Here is a 20,340-nt window from a genome sequence, read left to right as displayed (position 1 = left end):
GCTCAGGTCAGGATCTCAGAGTTGGTGAGTTTGAGCCCCATGCTGGGCTCTGTGCTGATGGTGTGGAGCCTGCTTGACATTCTCTTTCCCTCTCTCTCTGCCCCTCCCTTGCTTGCACTCTGTCTCTCACTCTCTCAAAATAAAGTAAACTTAAAAAAAAGTACATGAGTCAATTGGCTAAATGATAGGTAAGGCTTCTGGTAAACAGTAGGCTAGTAGGAGTTCAGTTTTTGGGCCAGTCAAAAGTTGTATGCAGCCTTTTGACTGTGGAGGGGGTCGGCACCCCTCACCCCTGCATTGTTCAAGGATCAACCGAAAATTTATTTTTGTTTTTATTTTTTTTTATTTATTTATTTTTTTACAAATAGTTTATTGTCAAATTAGTTTCTACATAACACTCAGTGCTCATCCCCAAAGTGCCCTCCTCCATGCCCATTCCCCCTCCCCCCCACATCCATCAGTCCTCAGTTTTTGTCAGCATTCAAGAGTCTCTCATGGTTTGCCTCTCTCCCTTTCCCCCACCATTTCCGCCCTTCTTCTCCCGCTTGTTCCTCCGTCAAGTTCCTCCTAATCCTCCTATACGTGCAAACATATGATATTTGTCCTTCTCTGCCTGACTTATTTCGCTCAGCATAACACCCTCAAGGTCCATCCATAGGATCAACCGAAAATTTAAAAACTTCCAAAATGCATTTTGTGTCTGTTCTCTCTGTTTTAGGTTAGTTATTGTATATTTTCATACACAGACACATTGCCGGACAGCCTGAATCCCCAAAGCCAGGAGGCTGTACTGTATGGGCCTATTAAGAGAATTTCAGAGGGTAACCAGGCTTCTTGCTGACTTGAGAACCTCGTTGTCATAAAAGATGTCCTCTGCTCAGGGCCCATAACTGGGACCCAATAATGAGTGGGATCCTTGCGTCCAAGGGACTTCCTGTTGCTTCCAAAGAGCCAGGTGCCCTGCCTGTCAGAAACACCCTTGGAGGCAACCTGAAAGTATTCTGTGCTGAGACCGACCCCCTCTTGTCTGCAGTTCTTTAGAGTTTACAAATTCTAAGTAAGGCTTCATTTGAGCCTCAGAAAAATTTAATCTGATATGAGATCTAATTTGTTTTATTTTTTAACTTTTTTTTTTACTTAAAGAACTTTATTTATTTTGAGAGAGAGAGAGAGAGAGAGAGCACTGAGGAAGGGCAGAGAGGGAGAGAATCCCAAGCAGGCTCTGCTCTGTCAGCGCGGAGCCTAACACGGGGCTTGAACTCACGAACCGTGAGATGATGATCTGAGCCGAAAGCAAGACTCAGATGCTTAACTGACTGAGCCGCCCAGGTGCCTCAGTGGCTACAGTTTCAGATGTGATTTCATGTGTTTTCGTGTGTAAATTACGGATACCCTCACACAAAAAGTATTGTGGAAGCTCCAATAAAGTAATGTTCGGGAAAGCATTTTGCAAACTGTGAAGCACTGTCCAAATGTTGTCATCCTCAGACGTGACAGGTCATGGTGTTTCCTAAGTTGCGCTAAAGGAATCCATGTGGACAAGAGCGGGAGATGAAGTGAATGTATGCCCTCATCAGTAGTCATGTCCTGTGGCTGCACTTAGACTATTTGACTTTGAACTTAATTGCCTGTATTATCCTCACTGTTGGGGCAGCTGTGTCCATCATCCCCTGTGAGCCACATCCCAGACCCTTATTTCTGTGGGTGGGCACGGGCTGGGGTGGAGGCGGGGTGGGGGAGTTTGTTTAGGACTTCCCACCAGCCTTACTATCAGCCATCAGTGACATGACCACAGTTTTACAGAGATATGTGAATTCCAGTTGTGGAATGTAGCCACAAAGTGAAGCAGTTGGCTGGGCCTTGGGGTGACCCAGAGGTTATTTGCTCATCTGGGGGCGGGGGCCTAGTTGGTTGATACCTTGGGAGAATCCAATGCTCTGTGACCAAATCATCAGATGTTCTGAAGCCCATTATTTTTTCACAATGAGAAACTGTCACATTTTTCATCCTTAGTGCATCTCCACTGGCCGGCTGGATAAAGGAGTGAGCTTTGGGCCACAGCTCAATTCTGGGTTTCCATTTTCTCATGTATAAATTTGTGACGGTATCACCTTCCAGAGGGTTGTCAGCAGGCCAGATAAGAAAATAGAACCTCCAGCTGGCCACACTGGGCCTGGCTGCAGGAACTCAGGGGGAAACATCAGCTACTTGGGTTCTGTTGTTGTTTGGTAATCCCCAGGCTTCAGAGGCTGTAATCCTGGTCCATTCCCGGCCAGGTCACCCAGATGACGAAAAGGAATCACAGCATTACACAGGCCTTTCAAGCTTGGTGGTAAAGGATATCAAATTAAGGGGGTTTGTATACTGGAAAAAGAGAACCATCCCCGCCCCGCTCCAACTTCGTGATTTCAGGGAAGTGGCATATTGATTCTCTTAAAAAGAAATTTCAGGAGCACCTGAGTGCTCAGTTGGTCGAGCCTCTGACTCTGGATTTCGGCTAAGGTCATGATCACAAGGTTCGTGAGTTCAAGCCTGGCTCCGGGCTCTGCGCTGAGAGCGCAAGTCCTGCTTGGGATTCTCTCTCCCTCTCTCTCCGCCCTTCCCCTGCTTGTTCTCGCTCTCAAAATAGACAAACTTAAAAAACATTCAGCAGAAATAAATGAACTAACCTAAGTGAAAATTTTAACTCAAAGTATAAAAAACAACGCTAATCGTCTAAGTGCTGCCGGACGACCTAAGACTGGGGAAGACCATGGTCCCCATGGTTCTCCCGCCACATCCTGCGCGAGCACCACTGGCACCAGACGCCCGGCGGGCTCCACCCCCTGTCCGCTTCTCGCCACCGGGGGAAGCGGCAGAAAGGGCGGGAGCACGGGGCTGTCAGTGCACCAAGGTCAAGGGGGAGGGCGAGTTGCGTCCCAATCCCTTCGAGTCCTTGTCGAAGGCCTTCGGGGAACCCCGGGCGTCGCTTCTCGGCAGTCCGAGTTCTGCGCCTTCCAGCCAAGCGACCTTGGTTGGCGAGATTTCCTAGAGTCCAGTTTCCTCTTTTGGGAAAATCAGAGTGGCCGAAGCTACCAGTGCTGGGATGGGGCGCATCGGGGCGAGAGACTGCAGCCTCACAGAGCGGAGGAGACCGTCTCTGGCCCCTCTGCAGCTGGGCTCGGGCTGCCGGCCGCTCGGGACAGGACTGTGGTACCACTTGGCCGCGACAACCCTCCGCAGGGCCCTAGCTCGCGCGGGTTCCGAAATGAGGACAAAAGCCCGCCTGGATTTAGCGTGCGCGCGCCGCTGAGGCCAATGGGACGCCGGAGAGGGGTTGAGTGACGGGCGGGCGCAGCCAATGAACACGCGCCTTGTTGCGCGGTCGGCCCGGTCCCGGCATTATAAAGAGCGCCACGAGTCGGCATTGTCAGGCGGCGGCACCGCGCGGGCCTGAGCGAGCCTTGTTGGTCGGTGGGCTCTGTGCGGCGCGGCGGAGCGGGGGGACGCGAGGTCGCGGCGGCTCCGTCGGCGGACGGAGGCGAGGCCCGGCAGTGCGGGCGTGAGCGCGGCCGAGCCCGCGGCGCCTTCCCGGCGGGTGGGGACGAGCGGGCCCCGCGGCGTCATCGGCGCGAGGTGAGCGGCCGGGCCCGCGGGCGGCGGGCGGGAGCGGGGTGGGAGCCGCGCGGGCCTGACGCGCCGTGATCGCTCGTTGCAGGAGCCGCCGCGCCCCGGCCTAGCATGTCGGAAACGGGTGAGGAGCAGCCCATGGAGACCACGGGCGCCACCGAGAACGGACACGAGGCCGCCCCCGAAGGCGAGTCGCCGGCAGGGGCGGGCACCGGCGCCGCTGCGGGCGCCGGAGGCGGGAGCTCGGCGCCCCCGGCCGGCAACCAGAACGGCGCCGAGGGAGACCAGATCAACGCCAGCAAGAACGAAGAGGACGCGGGGTAGGTGCGGCCGCGGGCCGACCGGGGCGCCGCCTTTGTTCCGGGGCCGCCTTTTGTTGGCGCCACGCGGCGGGGGGAGGGGCGGGCGGGCGGCCGGGGCCTGCTTGCGGCTCGCGGTCCGCGGCCCGCCGCCCGGCCCCTCCGCGCCCGCCACGCCGCCGCTCGCGCCGGAGTTTGCAGGAGTTTGTTGGGTCGACTTTGGCGCCGCCCCGGGGCCGCTCGCGCGGGGTCCGGCGGCCTGAAGCGAACGGTGGGGGTGGGGTGGGGAGTTAGTGCGCCCGGACCCGGGGCCGAGGCGGCCTCGGGCACCGCGGGGCTGCGTGGGCGGAGTTGGCGCGCGCCCCGGCGGCGGCCTCCCTCCCCCACCCCGCGGAGGGCGGAGTCACGGTCTGAACGCGGTCTCCGGCCCCCGGAAGCCTCGAGTTCCTTGAGGGCGAGTTCTCGAGGGTGGGGAGGACGGGCAGGGACGGCAGCCTTTCGGTGCTCTCTTCGTAGTGACATGACTTCCAGTTGCGTGTGTTCCAGGGGCGTCTAGCCCAGGCCAAGAGTGTCCTTCCTTCCCTCCCTTGCCCAGCCTGGGGCTTTCGTGTCTGAAGCTTTTTCGTTAGGATCAAGGTGGTTTGGGAGGGTAGTGAGGGTTTGTTAGTACCTTCCGAGGGTAGCACCCTCCCTTGGGGATATTTGGCCGGATGGCCACCTTGTTTATATCCCTTACAGTGAAGGTTCTGCCAGGGCCAGCCCTTCTAAAATCACAAGCCTGCCTAAAGACTCGTTGGCACGTGTCTCTACCATTTCAGAAAAATGTTCGTTGGTGGCCTGAGCTGGGATACCAGCAAAAAGGACCTAAAGGATTATTTTACCAAATTTGGAGAGGTCGTTGACTGTACAATAAAAATGGATCCCAACACTGGCCGGTCAAGAGGGTTTGGGTTTATTCTCTTCAAAGATGCCACCAGTGTGGAGAAGGTAAGCTGGGTATATGATGTCAGCGGTCTTAGGTGTATCTAAGAGGATACTGATTTTAGAGAGTGATTAGTTTGTGTGTCCTGTAAGCAGTTGAGGGCTATGGGAACGGCAGAGGTGACGAACTTTGTTGATGAAGGAATTAAACATGCGGGTTTAGGTAGAGGGATGGGTATGGAAGGAGTGGTCCAGGAAGATTATAGTTGGTGTTTCGTATGTTGTATATGTCTGCTCTGGGCACTGCTGAAGCAAATGCTTAATGTGGGGGCCAGAAAACAGTACCGGGTTGCTATGAAATATGGCATTATTTTAGCCCCAGTTTGCGGAAAACAGACTCCGAAGTTTAAGTAGACAAGCTCACAGAGGCGAGAAAGGGGTGGATTCCAACTTGTGTTCTTAGTCACTGCTGCTTTACTTCTGAAAGAGGCTTTACGCGGAGACTGGACAGGGAAAGTGATGGGGGGAGTAGCTTTAAGTGAAGTTTGGAGAAGGTGAGCTGGTAAGTCAGGTTGCGGGTAGAGTTTGGAGGGGGTGTACACATTTTGGTAGCAGTGTTGGGGGTCTTTGGGGCTCAACGAGAAGGGCCTTGTTCAGGGTCATGCTGCTGAGTTAGAGCCTAATTTCCTTCTGTTGGGACAGGTCCTAGACCAGAAGGAGCACAGGCTGGATGGCCGTGTCATTGACCCCAAAAAGGCAATGGCCATGAAGAAGGACCCGGTAAAGAAGATTTTTGTGGGGGGTCTGAATCCTGAAGCAACTGAGGAGAAGATCAGAGAATACTTTCGCGAGTTTGGGGAGGTGAGTGTGTCACTCTGGGAGTGGCCTGCCGGTTGCCCTCTCTTCTTGGTCCTTGTCAGCCTTGACTGTTTCTAGCTCTCCTCTCAGCAAGGCTTCTCGTTCATTCTTCCTTCATGGGTCTTTGCTCCTGGGAGTTTCCTGTGGGCCCTAGGGAGGGAAGAGGCATTGGTTCTGAGCTTTGTGTATTTTTACAGATTGAGGCCATTGAGCTTCCAATGGATCCAAAAACAAACAAAAGAAGAGGGTTTGTTTTCATCACCTTCAAAGAAGAGGAACCTGTGAAGAAGGTTCTGGAGAAAAAGTTCCACACCATCAGTGGAAGTAAGGTAAGGTGTCTTGAGCTCTGTATCTGGCCTCCTGCTGGAGGATTGGCTCTTACAGGTGGGGGTTAGGAGGTAGACTCTCTAGGGTCTTCTGACCCTCCTGTTTCCTGTAGCAGTTGCTTTCCTCATTGGGGCAAATGGTCCTGCCCTTCAGGGAGTTCCTAGGCCGGTAGAATTGGCAGAAAGTCGGGATGTGTGGGAGGAAGGAGAAAGGGTGGTTTCTAGGGGGTCGAGGGTGGTGAGTAGCCCCTTTGATTTCTGATTGAAAGCTAGAGGGTGAGGTGTTCTGAATCTAGAGTCTGAGGTGAATAAGTCCTGTAGTTAAGGTCTCAGAAGATTCTAGAACTTCTGTTTAGCAGTTCCCTGTGGTGAAGTCTTTGCCTGCTATGGAGCTTATCTCTGGTCTTGCCACAAATCCTTATTCCCTGCTGGTTTGGTGACCTCCCATCCCAGGTGAAGGTTCTTTCTCTCTCGAACTCCCAGGGCCTCAGCGAGCTGAGGTGTCCACAGCCAGTTCTGCCTGGAGTGAGCACAGTGCTGTGCAGGAGCTGTGGCCCTTTCCTCTGAACTCTGGTCGGGAAGGAGGGCAGTCTGTCTCTGGTAGCCTCCAGGTGGCTTAGGAGGCAGTTGAGGGTGTGGCCTGCTGTGGCTGGGTGTGGCGGGCTCAGAGCCCGAGCAGCCACCAGATAAGGTGGGATGGGTTGGGAGGGGCTCCTAAAAGTCTTAATCCTGGCCAGGAAGTCAGACTGGATTCAGGATTGGGCCCTTAAATGACATTGAGTCCTAGGAGCAATTTGGTACGAGCTCATGCATTCATTGTTCCCCCCGGTGGACAATGGATGACACAGAGGTCTTTTTTTCTGTGTCTTACTGGGAACTGGATAGGAAGTATCTGTAAGGTAGTCAGTTGTTACTGGGTTTTGAAATAAATGTATTTGGCATTTTTAATTCAACAGAAGACATCAGATGGCATCATTTGAGGAAAAGTATTCCTGTAGAGTGACAACATTGTATAAAATAGTTTTTTTCAGTAGTCCTAATTAGGGAGGTATACGTGCCCAGGTATCTCTTAAAAAAGTAAACTCCTGATTTAATTAGGAGCACTGGGAGGTCCCGGACTCTCATACCACATACAGCGGGCAGATTTTTGAGCAAAAAGTTTGATTCTTTGGGCCCTAAGGGGACACAGATACCTGGCCCTTCTTGACAACAGGCCAGTGGGGGGCGGGGCCTGCCTGGGTATCGATAAGGTCTCAGGGAAGCCTTGTCCTGAGTCTCAGTGGTTTTCTTCCTCAAAGTTGTAGGTCACCACCTCAATGTATTTGAGAGGGAGGTTTCATTTCTTCTGAAAGAGAAAAAACCAAATAAAAGTGAGAAAGGTGGTCCCCTCCCCATAAGGCCTCTTTATAGGGGAAGCCACCTCTCGTCCCCCTTGCCCAATAGGACCAGGCTGGCGTCAGACTTGCCCCTTGATGTAGGATCTTGCTACACAGGGTTGGCATTGGCCTCACTATCCATCTCCCCAGTTAGATGCGGAGCTGCCCCAGGGGGCACCAGCAGACCTGGGGTTGTATCTGTCATTGCCAGTAAGTTCTTTGGGGAAACGTTTCAGCTGGAAAGACCCTGGTGAGTTCTGGTCTGTCTAGGTTTTAGTTGTGGTCCGGAGAGCTGCTAGGCCAGACGTGCCTTCCCACTGGAGCAGATTTTGTGTTTGAGCAGGTGGTCCCAGTTGGCCATCTGAATGTTTGTCAGCAAAGGTCTTTGACCACAGTCCCTGCCTGGAGTTTGTCCCGGTGGCCTGACCCATTGTCCTCTCTGCTTTCAGTGTGAAATCAAGGTGGCCCAGCCCAAAGAGGTGTATCAGCAGCAGCAGTATGGCTCTGGGGGCCGCGGGAACCGCAACCGAGGGAACCGAGGCAGTGGCGGCGGTGGCGGAGGTGAGTGGAACCTGGATGTAGAAGGGTCCCTGCCTGCCTGGAGCTTCCGTGCCTGTCTCAGGGCTCACTGTGGCCTCCGGGGCATGGTGTGCCGGGCCGAGTCACATCCGCCCTGCTGCTGCTGGGAATGGAAGAGCCTGGCTTTCTTGCGGCCTGGGGTCCCAGGGCAGAGGGGCGATTGCGTTGCATTTGGAGGGGTGGGGGGCACGGGTGCGCTTGGCTCCACGGCTGTCCCGAGTCTTGGTACACCTGCGGGCGGGCGGGCCGAAGGTAGGGCAGGGCTGTGCCAGGCGCTTTACCTCCTGTCCAGGCCCCTCTGACTCCAAAGCCTGAACTTCATCCTTTTTAAGGCCGAGCTGCCGGGGAGGGTGGGGGTGAGGAGAGGGAGATCGAGCGAGAGTGAGCGAGCTCCTGTCTCTTTTGCCCCGAGTGAAGTCAGCGTTCAGTCCTCTCCCAGCCTGCAGCTTGCAGGCTTGGGTCCCAGATGCAGGGCCGGGCCTGGGGCCCTCCACAGCGGGACGGCGGTCCCTCGCTTCCTATCTCCCGAGTTGCCATTAGCAGCCCCGCCACCCAAAGGGCAGGATTTCCTCCATCCTCGCTCCTGCGTGTGCTAAATGGTCCACGGGCCCCCGTGCCCGCTCCCCCCACAGGTCAGAGTCAGAGTTGGAATCAGGGCTACGGCAACTACTGGAACCAGGGCTACGGCTACCAGCAGGGCTACGGGCCCGGCTATGGCGGCTACGACTACTCGCCCTATGGCTATTACGGCTACGGCCCCGGCTACGACTACAGTAAGTAGGAGAGAGGGAGCCCCCGTCCGCTCACCCACCCCGGGAGGCAGGACAGACAGCTCAGGGGCCACCGGCAGCAGGGGCTTTGGAGTCGGACAGGCTGGGGCTGTGTGGCCTGGCTCGGCCACCGGAGCTCCCCGGTTTTGAGCTCTTGAGCTTCTGGGCCTCAGGAAGGCGGGCACGGACCGACCCCCACGGACGGGGTCGTAGGCTCCGGTGAGGATGCATGTCAAGCGCCTGGCACAGGGGTGAAGGCTCAGGAAGTCGTAGCTGCTATCGTTGTTGTTCTTGTCCTCAGGTCAGGGTAGTACAAATTACGGGAAGAGCCAGCGACGCGGTGGCCATCAGAATAACTACAAGCCATACTGAGGCTTCGGCAGGATGCCCGACCGAGCGCACACGCTTTGTTTGGATACCGAGTGAACACAATTATGTACCAAATTTAACTTGGCATACTTTCTATGGCCTGTCCCATGTGCATCTTATTTAAAATTTCCCCCCTGGAAATCACTCTCCTGTTGACTACTTCCAGAGCTCTAGTTGTTGTAGGCAGCGTGTGGGGTCTCTGAGGCCAGAGCGGCATTACGGGCGGATTCTATTTCCGGCTTACCCAGAGCCAGAGGGGAGGGTCTGCCACTTGCCGCCGCTCTGTAGCCTGGACCTGTGGACCCTGCTTGTAAAGAGTAAACTGTATCTTAGGAAACCAGTGTCACCTTTTTTTCACCTTTTAATTTTATATTATTTGTGTCATACATTTCCTGTTAATGGAAGTGTTAATTTTACTGTACTTTTTGGTACCTTTTGGGAATCTAATGTATTGTAAGGTATTTTACACGTGTCCTGATTTTGCCACGACCTGGATATTGAAGCTATCCAAGCTTTTGAAATAAAAATTTAAAAACCCCCAAAGCCTGGGTGAGTGTGGGGTAAGCCGTGGAGAGTGGGGAAGGGCCAGGTGCCCCTGAGCCTTTGAAGCTCTGCTACCTACCCTCCCTGACCTAACAGCAGTCCTCTCTGGCATGGCCACAGGCACCATTGCTTTTAGGTAAGGACCTGGCCCTGTCCTTCTAGAAAAAGTTCAGCGATTCAGAGAGTGGAGGCAGCTGTTCAGGGGGTGAAGGTGGTACAGTGAAGGATGCTGCCCCCAGGGTGGCAGGAGTACAGGGCACCTTCAGACATCTGTCCTTAGCCTCCTGATGGAAATGGGATTCCGTCTCCCAGCGAGAACAGTATGGGCCTACAGATCGAGGTAGTGTCTGAGGAGGCGGCTCAATTTGGACACCAGGCACCCCTTCCTGGGTGGTGAACAGCCTGTTCCCCACCCCGGGCAGGCAGGGCCTTTTTGCTGCCTGGATTGGGGTGCCCCCTGGCTGGCTGTTGAGGCCTCACTGGCTGTAACAGGTGGCAGTGGGCTGGGCTCTAGCTGGAGGAAGCCTGGTAAATAGGATTTTGTTTCCCATTACTTCCAGAAGGGACTGGCTACTTCTGCAAGGAAAGTGCTACTCTTGCCTGCTCATGTCTACTCTCAACTGCAACTATTGGAGATTTTTCTTGGCAGGGTGGGTGGGGAAGGGCCCATTGTTGGAAACCTATTGGGGGGAAGGGAACATCACTTGGAACAAAACCTTAAGAGAAAGGTTTGGCTTTCTGAGTGAAGGAGCCACCGCTGAAGGCAGGGAAGCCAGCTGTGGGTGTGGAGAAGCCAGGCCCACTCACCCAGAGAAGGACATAGTTCCACAGGGCCGTCTCGGGCCTGGAGCCTCAGTGTCTTGCAACTTCTCACCTTTTCTTCCATGTCTGAAAAACAACGCAAAGCCACCCAAACAAGTTAACCTTTCTGTAGTGTCCAAGTTTCTTGGATGACAATTTGGAGACTGGGCCACCAGGCCATGTAGCTCCCCACAGATACACTCCCTCCCTCCCTCCAGCAGGTCCCACACCACCTCCAGTTGTGTCTGGTGGGGAATGGGCCACCGGCTGGGCTGCTTTCAATTCTGCCAGGAGTGGTCCCTTGCCCGCTTGCCCACCCGTGCTCCCGGCTCTGCACGCTGCCTCAGTGCGTTCCCGGTTGCCTTTTAAGTGCATTTAGGGGAGACCCGGGACTGACCCTGACTTTCCTATGGGATTGGGAATGTGGAGGAGACTCCACATTGCATTTAACCAATCCTGTGTGCAAATCTCATTCAGGCGGCTCCACAGCCGTGGGCACGCCAGCCTTGAGGTAAGGCCAAGCCCCTGCCGTCAGCCTTGCCGTGATTGCATGGATGTGCGGCGGGCTCTGCCCTTGCAGGCCTGCTTCCCTCACCCTGTGTCTGTGCCAGTGGTGCCCAAGCAGGATGGCGAGTGCCTCCTCGGTGCTCGGAGGTACAGCCAGGGAAAGGAGTGGCTGGGCCCAGGTACCCCTCCATACCTTAGCCCCTGTTCCCTGCGCCTGCTAAAGGCTCCTGGCTCGCTGTGAGCCCCCTTCCTGGGCAGCCTGGAAGGTCTGAGCTATTGGCTGCACATGGGGCTCTAGACAGCCTCGCGGGCTCCCAGCTTACCCGTCAGGACGGCATCCATCCTGCCCACCACGTGTCGGGCATCGTCTACACTGAAGCACATTGGGGGCTTGAACTTAAGGACGTTCCTCCCGGGGCCGTCAGTGCTCAGCAAGATGTAGTTCTCCTTCATCCTGTGAGGACAGGACACGGCAGGGCCATCCGGCCCCGGCTCCAGCCACAGTGTGCTTGGGGTGCGGCTCCCGCCGGGACACAGGACTGGCCGGCCGGCCTCTGTAGGCCAGTGTTGATGACTCCTGCCTAGTGCCCTGCACCTGCTCCTGAGCCCGGTGCCTCCCCTCATCCACCCCCAGAGCTCCTAAGCCAACACTACCTACCATAGCTCTATGGGGAGAGCAAGGATCCTAGCACTTCCTAGCATCACAGACTGGTACAGTGAGCCCCACACACCCCCTTACCTGGCTTCATAACTTCCCTGCCAACCCTCATTCTGCTTCCTGCCCCGAGGGAACTTTAAAAAATCCCAGAGGACTACCCAGCTTTAATTTCCAGTTCTTTTTAGGGAGATGACTTCACCCTTAATATTACCAGTACTTGTATACCACACGCACACTTAAACAAGGAAGGTAATTTGGCCAGAAAGAAGCCTGATGTGCTGGTATTCATGTTCTCTCTGACCCCCACTTCCATTCTTTTTCATTTACTCCTTTTGTTATTTTAAGTCTTGCCAGGAACAGATGGAGTGTCCTCAGTCTGCCTTCTGGCTCCTTCCTTCCATACATTCTTTCTGGCATGGACTGTGGTTGTACTAGAAAGAACCAGGTCCACACCCAAATCTGGCCATACCACCTAAAGCAGGCCACCTTTGGGTATGACATGCCCCAGGTTCCAGTTTCCTCCCTGAACTGGAGAACGGGGTGGGGTGGGGGTGGTGGTGAAGTGGAAGAAGTCAGGTCTGGCTCCCTCCCACAGCTTCTGGGTCCTGAGGCTCCCTGGGGGAAGGGGGGAAGGGAGGGGTGGGTGGGAATCTCAAAATCAGGAGGAAAAACAGTTTTACATTTACATTTACATCATTACTACTGCTCACAGGATCACAACTGAACGGTGCCCATTTCACACTGAAGAAGGACACCTCAAACACCAGAAGGGTTTCCCAAGGTGGGGAAGGGCCCTGAGGCTCAGGTTCTGGGTGGAAACAAGTGCAGGAACCTGCATCCAGGTTGGGGTGGGGATAGATGGCTCGCTCACCCGGAGGCCTTCCCCTTGTCCATCCCAAAAACCCACTGCTCTGGGGACAGGAGCCCCAAGTCTGCTTCTGCCCCAGTCCCCAATGTGGCTCTGGAGAAACTGCTTCCCTGGGGAAGGCTGGGTCTGCAAAATGTGGCTTTCAGGTCCGAGCGCCCCTTGGCTTTGGCATTCTAGGTTGGGAGTGGCCTGTGCCCACCTGAAGCTTTTGCAGCCAGGCGTGGGGCATGGAGAGGATGCGGCTGCTCTCCGTGACTGTAAGGCCAGGGGGCGCCCAGATGCCTGTTACAGTCAACCCTATGTGGCCTGGGGGCAGTGACAAGTGAGTGGGAGGCTCCTTCCCAGTCACAGCCCTAGACGCTGCAAAAGTATCTTGTCTCGAGAAAAAAATACCTGGACACCACGTAGTTGGCTTCTTCGGTTGCTGGCGTTCTGGTTGCCTCGTCTTTGATCAGGTCCACACCGATGAAGAGCCCTATGCCCCTGGAGCAGAAAGGCAATGTCAGCAGGCTGGGCCGAGGGGCCGCTGTCTTGGTCCTCACCCCATGCCTGGACCACAGCTGAGCCCATCGCAGACCTCTGGGGCTTGTTCCTCGGCCTCCTGGGGAGGCTGAGTGCTGTAGGGACCCCTAGAAGGTGGGGGCCCAGATCTAGGAAGTCACTGAGGGGAAGGGCCCCAGGGGTGACAGGAAAGGTTAGGGGTCCGAGCCCAGTTTGATCCTGGTTTTCCCTTCCCTAGGAATGCCGCCTTGGGCAAGAGCACCTCTCCGGGCTTTAGGGCTCTGTGGAGATGACATAAAATCCACCCCCCCCCCCCAGGTGGTTAGGAGGGGACACAGGAACCCCGCCTTGGCCCCTGGCAGCTCATGACACAAAATCCACCCCCCCCCAGGTGGTTAGGAGGGGACACAGGAACCCCGCCTTGGCCCCTGGCAGCTGCCCCGAGCCTCACCTGACATCCCCAATGATGGGGTGTTTGGCTTTCTGTTGCCCGAGGAGCTCCATCAGGAAGCTGCCCACGGAGGCGGCGTGGGCCTGCAGCTGCTCCTTCTCCAGGACAGTCAGGACGGCCAGACCCACGGCGCAGGACACCGGGCTGCCCCCAAACTGAGCCGGGGGACAAGGGGCATGTCAGATGCCCAGGGAAGTGGGCCGTGCCCCAGGCAGCGTGAGGGCAGAACTGCCACACATTCAAGGGTAGTGACACAGGCCTGAACCCCTCAAAATTCAGGGCACTGTGGGCAAACCGGGTTCTCCCAAAGCCCCCGTGGGCTGTCCTGCCTTTTCAGGTGCTGATGTGACTGACTCAGGTAAGGCACCCCCAGGGGCATAGGAGGAGCTCCCAGAGGCAGAATCAGGAGAGGAATGGTCATTCCCACAGCTGGTTTTTGTCAGAGGTTTTAGGGCTGCATCTCCCACGTCAGAGCCAGACCCAGAGCATCGGACTCCTTCCCATCACCTTCAGAGAAGGTCCGCAGCACCATGCTGGAGCCACATCCAGGAGAAGCTACCCTGTCATTTGGCTCGAGGCTCCGTTGTCTGAACTCAGGGCAGGTTTTAGGGTGCAGACCATAAGCTTGTGGCCTGTAGGGCACATGTGGCCTGAGGATTCATTTTGTGTGGCTCGCATGGCATTATCAAAAGCTTTGAATTAGGCGCTAATGGTAAATATGTACTTTTTTTTTTTTAATATATTTTTATTTATTTCTAGGAGAGAGAGAGACAGCATGAGCAGGGGAGGATCAGAGAGAGAGGGAGACACAGACTCTGAAATAGGCTCCAGGCTCCGAGCTGGCAGTCAGCACAGAGCCCAACGCGGGGCTCGAACCCGCGAACCGCGAGATCATGACCTAAGCGAAAGTCGGACGCTTAACCGACTAAGCCACCCAGGCGCCCCGGTAAATATGTACTCTTAATTTAAAATAAACCTGGCCTGTCTACACAGGCACCGGCTGGCTGTCCCCTTTGGGCACCCTGACTGCTTGGCCTCCCTTCCTCCACCTGGCTCTGCACGTGTCTGAGTGGGGACCTGTGTTAGAGGAGCAAGGTTGTCTCTTGCAGACGACCTTTTTAAAAAACAAAACCATAAAAACCCAAAACTAAGAAGAAAATTCTATTGAGCTCTAGTTTACATACAATAGGCTGCATACATTTCCAGTGTATATGGCTTCGTGCAATTAGATGAGTATATAGACCTGTGGAGCCTCCACCACAACGCAGGTATCAAACGTTTCCATCACCTCCCGCAAGTTCCTTGTGCCCCTCTGCTACTGGCCCAGGCAGCCACTGACCTGCTTTCTGTCACTAGAGTTTTGCCTTTTCCAGCATGCTGTAGGAATGAAATCACAGAGGACGTTCCTTTCTGTGCCTGGGTGCTTCTGCTCAACAGGGTTTTGGAAATTTCCTGTCTTGTGTGGATCAGTAGCTTGTCCATTTTACTGGTGCTAGTGTTCCATGATGCGGACATGCCATCTGTGTATCCACTCTCCCGTTAATGGTCCCCTGCGTTATTTTTTGAATTTTTTGGCTATTATGGATAAAAGTGCTCAGAACATTTCTAGCGAGTCTCTGTGCAAACATACATTCTCATTTCTCTTGGGTAAATACTTAGGAGTGGAGCTGCTGGGTTGTACGATAAATGTGTATTGAGCCTTATTAAAAACCGTAAGACTTCCGAAGTAGTCGTGTCATATTACATTCCCATCATTTGTCTGCAAAATTCCAGGCGCTCCCATCCTCAAAAAGACTTGGAATTTTTTCTAATGGGTGAGTATTGGTGTCCTGTTACATCAGCTTCAAAATCTGTGTGTGTACCCCATGCACGAGTGCCTAAGAAGCTTTCTAGGGGATTCTGTCACGAGGTGGATTTCTGATCTGTCCAAGATAAGTTATGTGTGGAATGGACACGGGATGGACTGAGGCTACTTATTGTACAGTATTATTAACTGTGAACTTGTTAAAAGGTGGAGTGTATATATTCATAGCATCTTTTATTTAGAATCACGACCTGGGCAAGATGCTGAACTAGCACAATAGGTTGTTGCCCCAAGATCACCCCAGAAGGGCAACAGAAGATGAGCAAGGGACACCTGGGTGGTTAAGTCTCCGACTGGCTTTGGCTCAGGTCACCATCCCATGGTTTGTGAGATCGAGCCCCGTGTCAGGCTCTGTGGTGACGACGCAGAGCCTGCTTGGGATTCTCTCTCTGTCCATACTGTACATGCACACACACATGCACATGCTCTCTCAAAATACACATTAAAAAAAACAAAACCAAAAATGAACAAATTCTGACAGTCCTGGGGAATGTAGAAAGTCATTCATATGCATTGGGATAAGCCCATGCCCTGTGCCACGTGCATTTTCAGGAAAGACCTAAAAAGCTCTAAGCTCTCACCACTGGCTACCTTGAGGCTCTGCGCAAGGAGGAAGTAAAGACTGATACAGTTGTAGGCTGCGTGGCTGAGTGTGGAAGTCATGCCCTAACATGCACAGAACCAGCTGGCAAAGGCTGAGAGACATTTAAGAGATCTGTGCAATCATTAGATGATCACTAAGCCAACCAAAGACTACAGAGGTCACGCGTGACATGGAACACAGTCCTCACAGACTCAGTTCAGAAAAGGCACAGCACCACCAATAATAAAGAACACCAAGTTAGAAGGAGGGAGAGTGATTTCCAAAGTTGGCAGATTACTGTCCAGTTTTCAAAAGAAAATGATGAATCCTATAAGCAAAGAAAGCATGACTCCTACATGGGGGGGCGAGGAGCCATCAATAGAAACGGTCCCTGGGGAAGCCAAGATGGTGGCCTTAGGAGATAAACATATAATTTATAATTTTAATTTTTATTGTATTAAATTTTTTTAATGTTTACTTTTGTTAGACACAGAGTGGGGGAGGGGCAGAGAGAGAGGGAGACACAGGATCCCAAGCAGGTTCCAGGCTCTGAGCTAGAGTTAATGATACTATATTAATATTTGAAAGCTGCTAAGAGAGTAGATCTTAAAAGTTATTAATATGGGAAAAAATGTAACTGGTGACGGATGCTAACTGGACTTGTGATCATTTTGGAATGTAGAGGAATAATTGAATTGTGTTGTATAATCTAATATAATACTGTATGCCAATTAGAGCTCAATTAAAAAAAAAGACAAGACTACTGAAATTATCGAGAGAGAAGGACTCATCACATGTATTAGATCCTCAACAAGATTAACAGCTGATTCCTCATCAGAAACTCCAAAGGCCGGGGGCACTGGTCTGATGAAAGAAAAAGATTAGGGTGCCCCATTGGGTAAGCATCTGACTCTTGATTTCAGCTCACGTTATGATCTCACTGTTTGTGAGATCGAGCCCACATCTGGCTCTCTGCTCACAGTGTGGAGGCTGCTTGGGATTCTCTCTCCCTTTCTGCCCCTCCCCTGCTCATGTGCTCATGCTCTCTCTCTGTCTCAAAAAACTTTCAGTTTTAGTGTTAGAAACTCCATGTTTAAAAAATAAGTAAATAAAAATGAAGGGAAACTAAGACAATCCCAATAAATAAACACTAAAAAAAGCAGATCTACTTTACAAAAAATACTAGTGGTGTTTCTTCAGGCTGAGATGAAAAGTGAGCAGACAGGGACTCAAATTCACATGAAGAAGAGCACTGGGAGAGACATGAGTGGGCTGAAAGCACACACGTGGAGGCAGCGCACTAGGAGCTGGAGTAGCTGTACTGCTATCGGACATAAAAGACTTGCAGATTAAAATTGTTCTTAGCAATAGCGAGAAATAGTTTCTTTTTTTAAAATTTTTATTTATTTCTAGGAGAGAGAGAGAGACAGCGTGAGCAGGGGAGGGTCAGAGAGAGAGGGAGACACAGACTCTGAAATAGGCTCCAGGCTCTGAGCTGGCAGTCAGCACAGAGCCCGACGCGGGGCTCGAACCCACGAACCGTGAGATCATGACCTAAGCGAAAGTCAGATGCTTAACCGACTAAGCCACCCAGGCGCCCCAGCGAGAAATAGTTTCTAACGCCACGAGAGTCCATCTATCGAAAGGACGTGACCATTACAAACACAGTTCTACTTGAAAACAGAGCCCCAAGATACACAAAGTAAAAACTGACCTAACTGAAAGGGAAAATCTGCAATTCATTGACACCTGGAGTGTTCAACCTCTCATTTTTGGTAATTGATAGAACTATACAGAAGATCAAAATGGAAATACATGTGTTGTATTTGAACATGAGTTGATGTGAACAACACTACAGACCTAACAGACACATACAGAGCAGAATAATGTCTTCTCAAGCACTCCAATGGGTCAAAGTCACAAATACATTTACATTTTTAAAAAATATTTATTTTTGAAAGAGAGAGCATGAGAGCGAGTGAGAGAGACAAAAGTGCGAGGGGGGCAGTGGAGAGAGGGAAGGAGACACAATCCTAAGCAGGCTCCAGACTCAGAGCTGTCAGCACAGAGCCTGACGTGGGGCTGGAACTAATGGATTGCGAGATCATGACCTGAGCCGAAGTTGGAAGTTCAACCACTGAGCCATGCATGTGCCCCATGAGGACATTTAAAAATACATATGAATGCCATGGTTTGGGCGATTGAGCCCTGTACCAGAGTCTATTTGGGATTATCTATCTCCCTCTCTCTCTGCCCCTCCCCCCTCAAAATAAGTAAATAAAACATTACAAATATAAGAAATAAAAATACAGATTAATGATAATGAAAACATACCAAAACTTACGGGATGCAGTGAAAGTAGTAATTACATGAAAGTTTATGTCTGTAAATACATATGTTAGAAAAGAAAGATCTTAAGTAATCTAACTTTCCACCTTAAGAAACTACAAAAAAAGAGCAATCAAAACCAAAAGCAAGAAGGAAGGGAATCCTAAAGATTGGAGTGGAAATACATAGAAATAAAGAAAAACAATAGAAAAAAAAATCAAAAGTTGGTTGAGAAGATAAATAAAATTGACCAACTCCCACTAGACTGCCAAAGATAAATACTCAAATGTCAAATCAGGAATGAAAGAGGACTCATTACTACCAATCTTAAAGAAGCAAAAAGGATTATAAGGGAATATTAAGAAAAAATGTCAACAAGCTAGATAACTGAGATGAAATGCACAAATTCCTAAAAGATAAAAACTACTGACATTGACTAAAAAAGAAACAAAATAAAAGAGACATATATAGCAAGCAAGTATGGGCACCTGGGTGGCTCAGTCGGCTACATGTCTGACTCTTGATTTTGGCTCAGGTCATGATCTCATGGTTGTGAGATTGAGCCCTGTGTCAGGCTCTGGGCTGAGCATGGAGCTTGCTTTAGATTCTCTTTCTCTCCCTCTGTCCCTCCCCTGCTACCGTGTCCTCCCTCCCTTCCCCCCCCCCCAAAAAAGAAAAGACATATGCAAGTAAAAAGAAAAAAATTAATAATAACAAGTTCCCACAAAGAACAGCTTAGAACCAGGGCACCTGGGGGCCTCACACTAGCATGCTTACAACAATACTAGCCAGGCAGGGGGTCAACTCCACCGGACAGCGTGCCCACAGGTACAGGCCTGCCACAACACAAGGGTGCATGTAACCCACACAGGGGACACCCCAGGAGCACCTGGCTCTGGTGGCCAAGAGGGACTGTACTTCTGGGCCCCATAGGACATCGACGTGAGGCCACTCCTTCAAGATGGGGAGGTAGCTGCACCACCTGATACATAGAAATAAACACAGTTGCGCAAATGAGACAGAGGAATATGTTCTAAATCAAAGAACAAGACAAAACCTGAGAAAAAGAACTAAATAAAATAGCAATATACCCAATGAAGAGTTCAAAGTAATGGTCATAAAGATGCTTACCAAACTTGGGGAGAAAAATGGATAAACACGGTGAGAACTTAAAGTGATAGAAAATAAAAAAAGTACCAATCAGAGCTGAAGAATACAATAATGAAAAGGAAACATATGCTATAGGGAATGATAGATTCGATGATATGGAAGAATGGATCAGTGATCTGGAAGACAGGGGAGTGGAAATCACCTAACTGGAGCAGTAAAAAGGCAAAGGAATTGAAAAAAAAAAAATGAGGCTACTTTAAGGGACTTCTGGGACAACATCAAGTGTACTGACTGACATTCACATATTGGTGTCCCAGAGGGAAAAGAGAGAGTGAAAGGGACAGAAAACCTATCTGAAGAACTAATGGCTGAAAACTTCCCTAACCAGAGATACAAGTCCAGGAAGCATAGGAAGTCCAAAATAAGATGAACCTAAAGAGACCCACACCAAGACATGTTATCATTAAAATGTCAAAAAATTAAAGATAAAGAAAAACTTAAAAGCAGCAAGAAATGGGTGGCCCAGGTGGCTCAATTGGGTAAGCATCCAACTCTTGATTTTGGCTCAGGTCATGCTCTCATGGTTTGTAGGTCTGAGCCCTCTGTTGCACTCCATGCTGACAGTGTGGAGCCTGCTTGGGACTCTCTCTCTGCCCCCCTCTTTCTCTCTGGCTCTCCTCTGCTCCTGCTCTCTCAAAAATAAATAAACTTAAAGAAATGTTTTTAACATTTATTTTTGAGAGAGAGAGACAGAGGAGAGAGAGCGAGCAAGTGAGCACAGGGGAGTGGCAGAGAGAGGAGAGAGAATCCCAAGCAGGTTCCGCACTGTGAGCAGAGCCCAATGTGGGGCTCGAACTCATGAATTGTGAGCCAAAAATCAAGAGTTGGCCACTTAACAGACTGAGTCACCCAGGTGCCCCCAAAATAAGTGAACTTAAAAAAAATAGTAAAAAGAAAAAAGACATGAAAGAAAAAAAAAAAGAAAAAGCAACTAGTTAGTATAAGGGAATCCTGATAAG

General features: G+C 51.6%; 2 protein-coding genes across 5 annotated transcripts in view; one reads left to right on the top strand and one right to left on the bottom strand.

Annotated features, from left to right (window-relative positions):
* Positions 1–3,402: 3,402 nt before the first annotated feature.
* Positions 3,403–9,645, top strand: HNRNPAB (heterogeneous nuclear ribonucleoprotein A/B). Of its 2 annotated transcripts, XM_039254631.1 has the most exons (8): positions 3,403–3,615; positions 3,698–3,929; positions 4,727–4,895; positions 5,532–5,690; positions 5,885–6,016; positions 7,839–7,950; positions 8,601–8,741; positions 9,040–9,645. In XM_039254631.1, the coding sequence occupies exons 2-8, from the start codon at positions 3,721–3,723 to the stop codon at positions 9,108–9,110; spliced, it is 993 nt and encodes a 330-aa protein (XP_039110562.1). In that variant the 5' UTR covers positions 3,403–3,615; positions 3,698–3,720; the 3' UTR covers positions 9,111–9,645. The 2 variants fall into 2 exon arrangements, with proteins under 2 accessions (XP_039110562.1, XP_039110563.1); XM_039254632.1 differs by lacking the exon at positions 8,601–8,741 and having other exon boundaries at positions 3,404–3,615.
* Positions 6,885–20,340, bottom strand: part of PHYKPL (5-phosphohydroxy-L-lysine phospho-lyase) — a 35,570-nt gene continuing 22,114 nt past the window's right edge. The window contains exons 9-13 of one of the 3 annotated variants that reach the window (XM_039254629.1): positions 13,437–13,591; positions 12,878–12,967; positions 11,282–11,412; positions 10,458–10,538; positions 6,885–7,358 (exon numbers count right to left, since the gene is read on the bottom strand). In XM_039254629.1, the coding sequence (XP_039110560.1) occupies positions 7,327–7,358; positions 10,458–10,538; positions 11,282–11,412; positions 12,878–12,967; positions 13,437–13,591 (489 nt within the window). In that variant the 3' untranslated portion in view covers positions 6,885–7,326. Of the gene's footprint in view, positions 7,359–10,083; positions 10,539–11,281; positions 11,413–12,877; positions 12,968–13,436; positions 13,592–20,340 lie in introns of those variants that run through there. The other 2 variants (XM_039254630.1, XM_039254628.1) reach the window with 2 other exon arrangements.

Source organism: Hyaena hyaena, unplaced genomic scaffold, assembly GCF_003009895.1.
Source record: "Hyaena hyaena isolate Hyena2069 unplaced genomic scaffold, ASM300989v1 scaffold_499, whole genome shotgun sequence".
Classification (NCBI taxonomy): Eukaryota; Metazoa; Chordata; class Mammalia; order Carnivora; family Hyaenidae; genus Hyaena; species Hyaena hyaena.
The sequence above is the reverse complement of the archived record's forward strand: the minus strand, read 5'-3'. Positions and strand labels throughout refer to the sequence as shown.

Excerpts from the sequence above, each read along its gene's own strand:
- HNRNPAB (XM_039254631.1), top strand. The coding sequence starts at position 3,721 with ATGTCGGAAACGGGTGAGGAGCAGCCCATGGAGACCACGGGCGCCACC. Across the intron at positions 5,691-5,884 it reads ACTTTCGCGAGTTTGGGGAG|ATTGAGGCCATTGAGCTTCC; the intron begins GTGAGTGTGTCA and ends GTATTTTTACAG. Across the intron at positions 8,742-9,039 it reads CGGCCCCGGCTACGACTACA|GTCAGGGTAGTACAAATTAC; the intron begins GTAAGTAGGAGA and ends TCTTGTCCTCAG.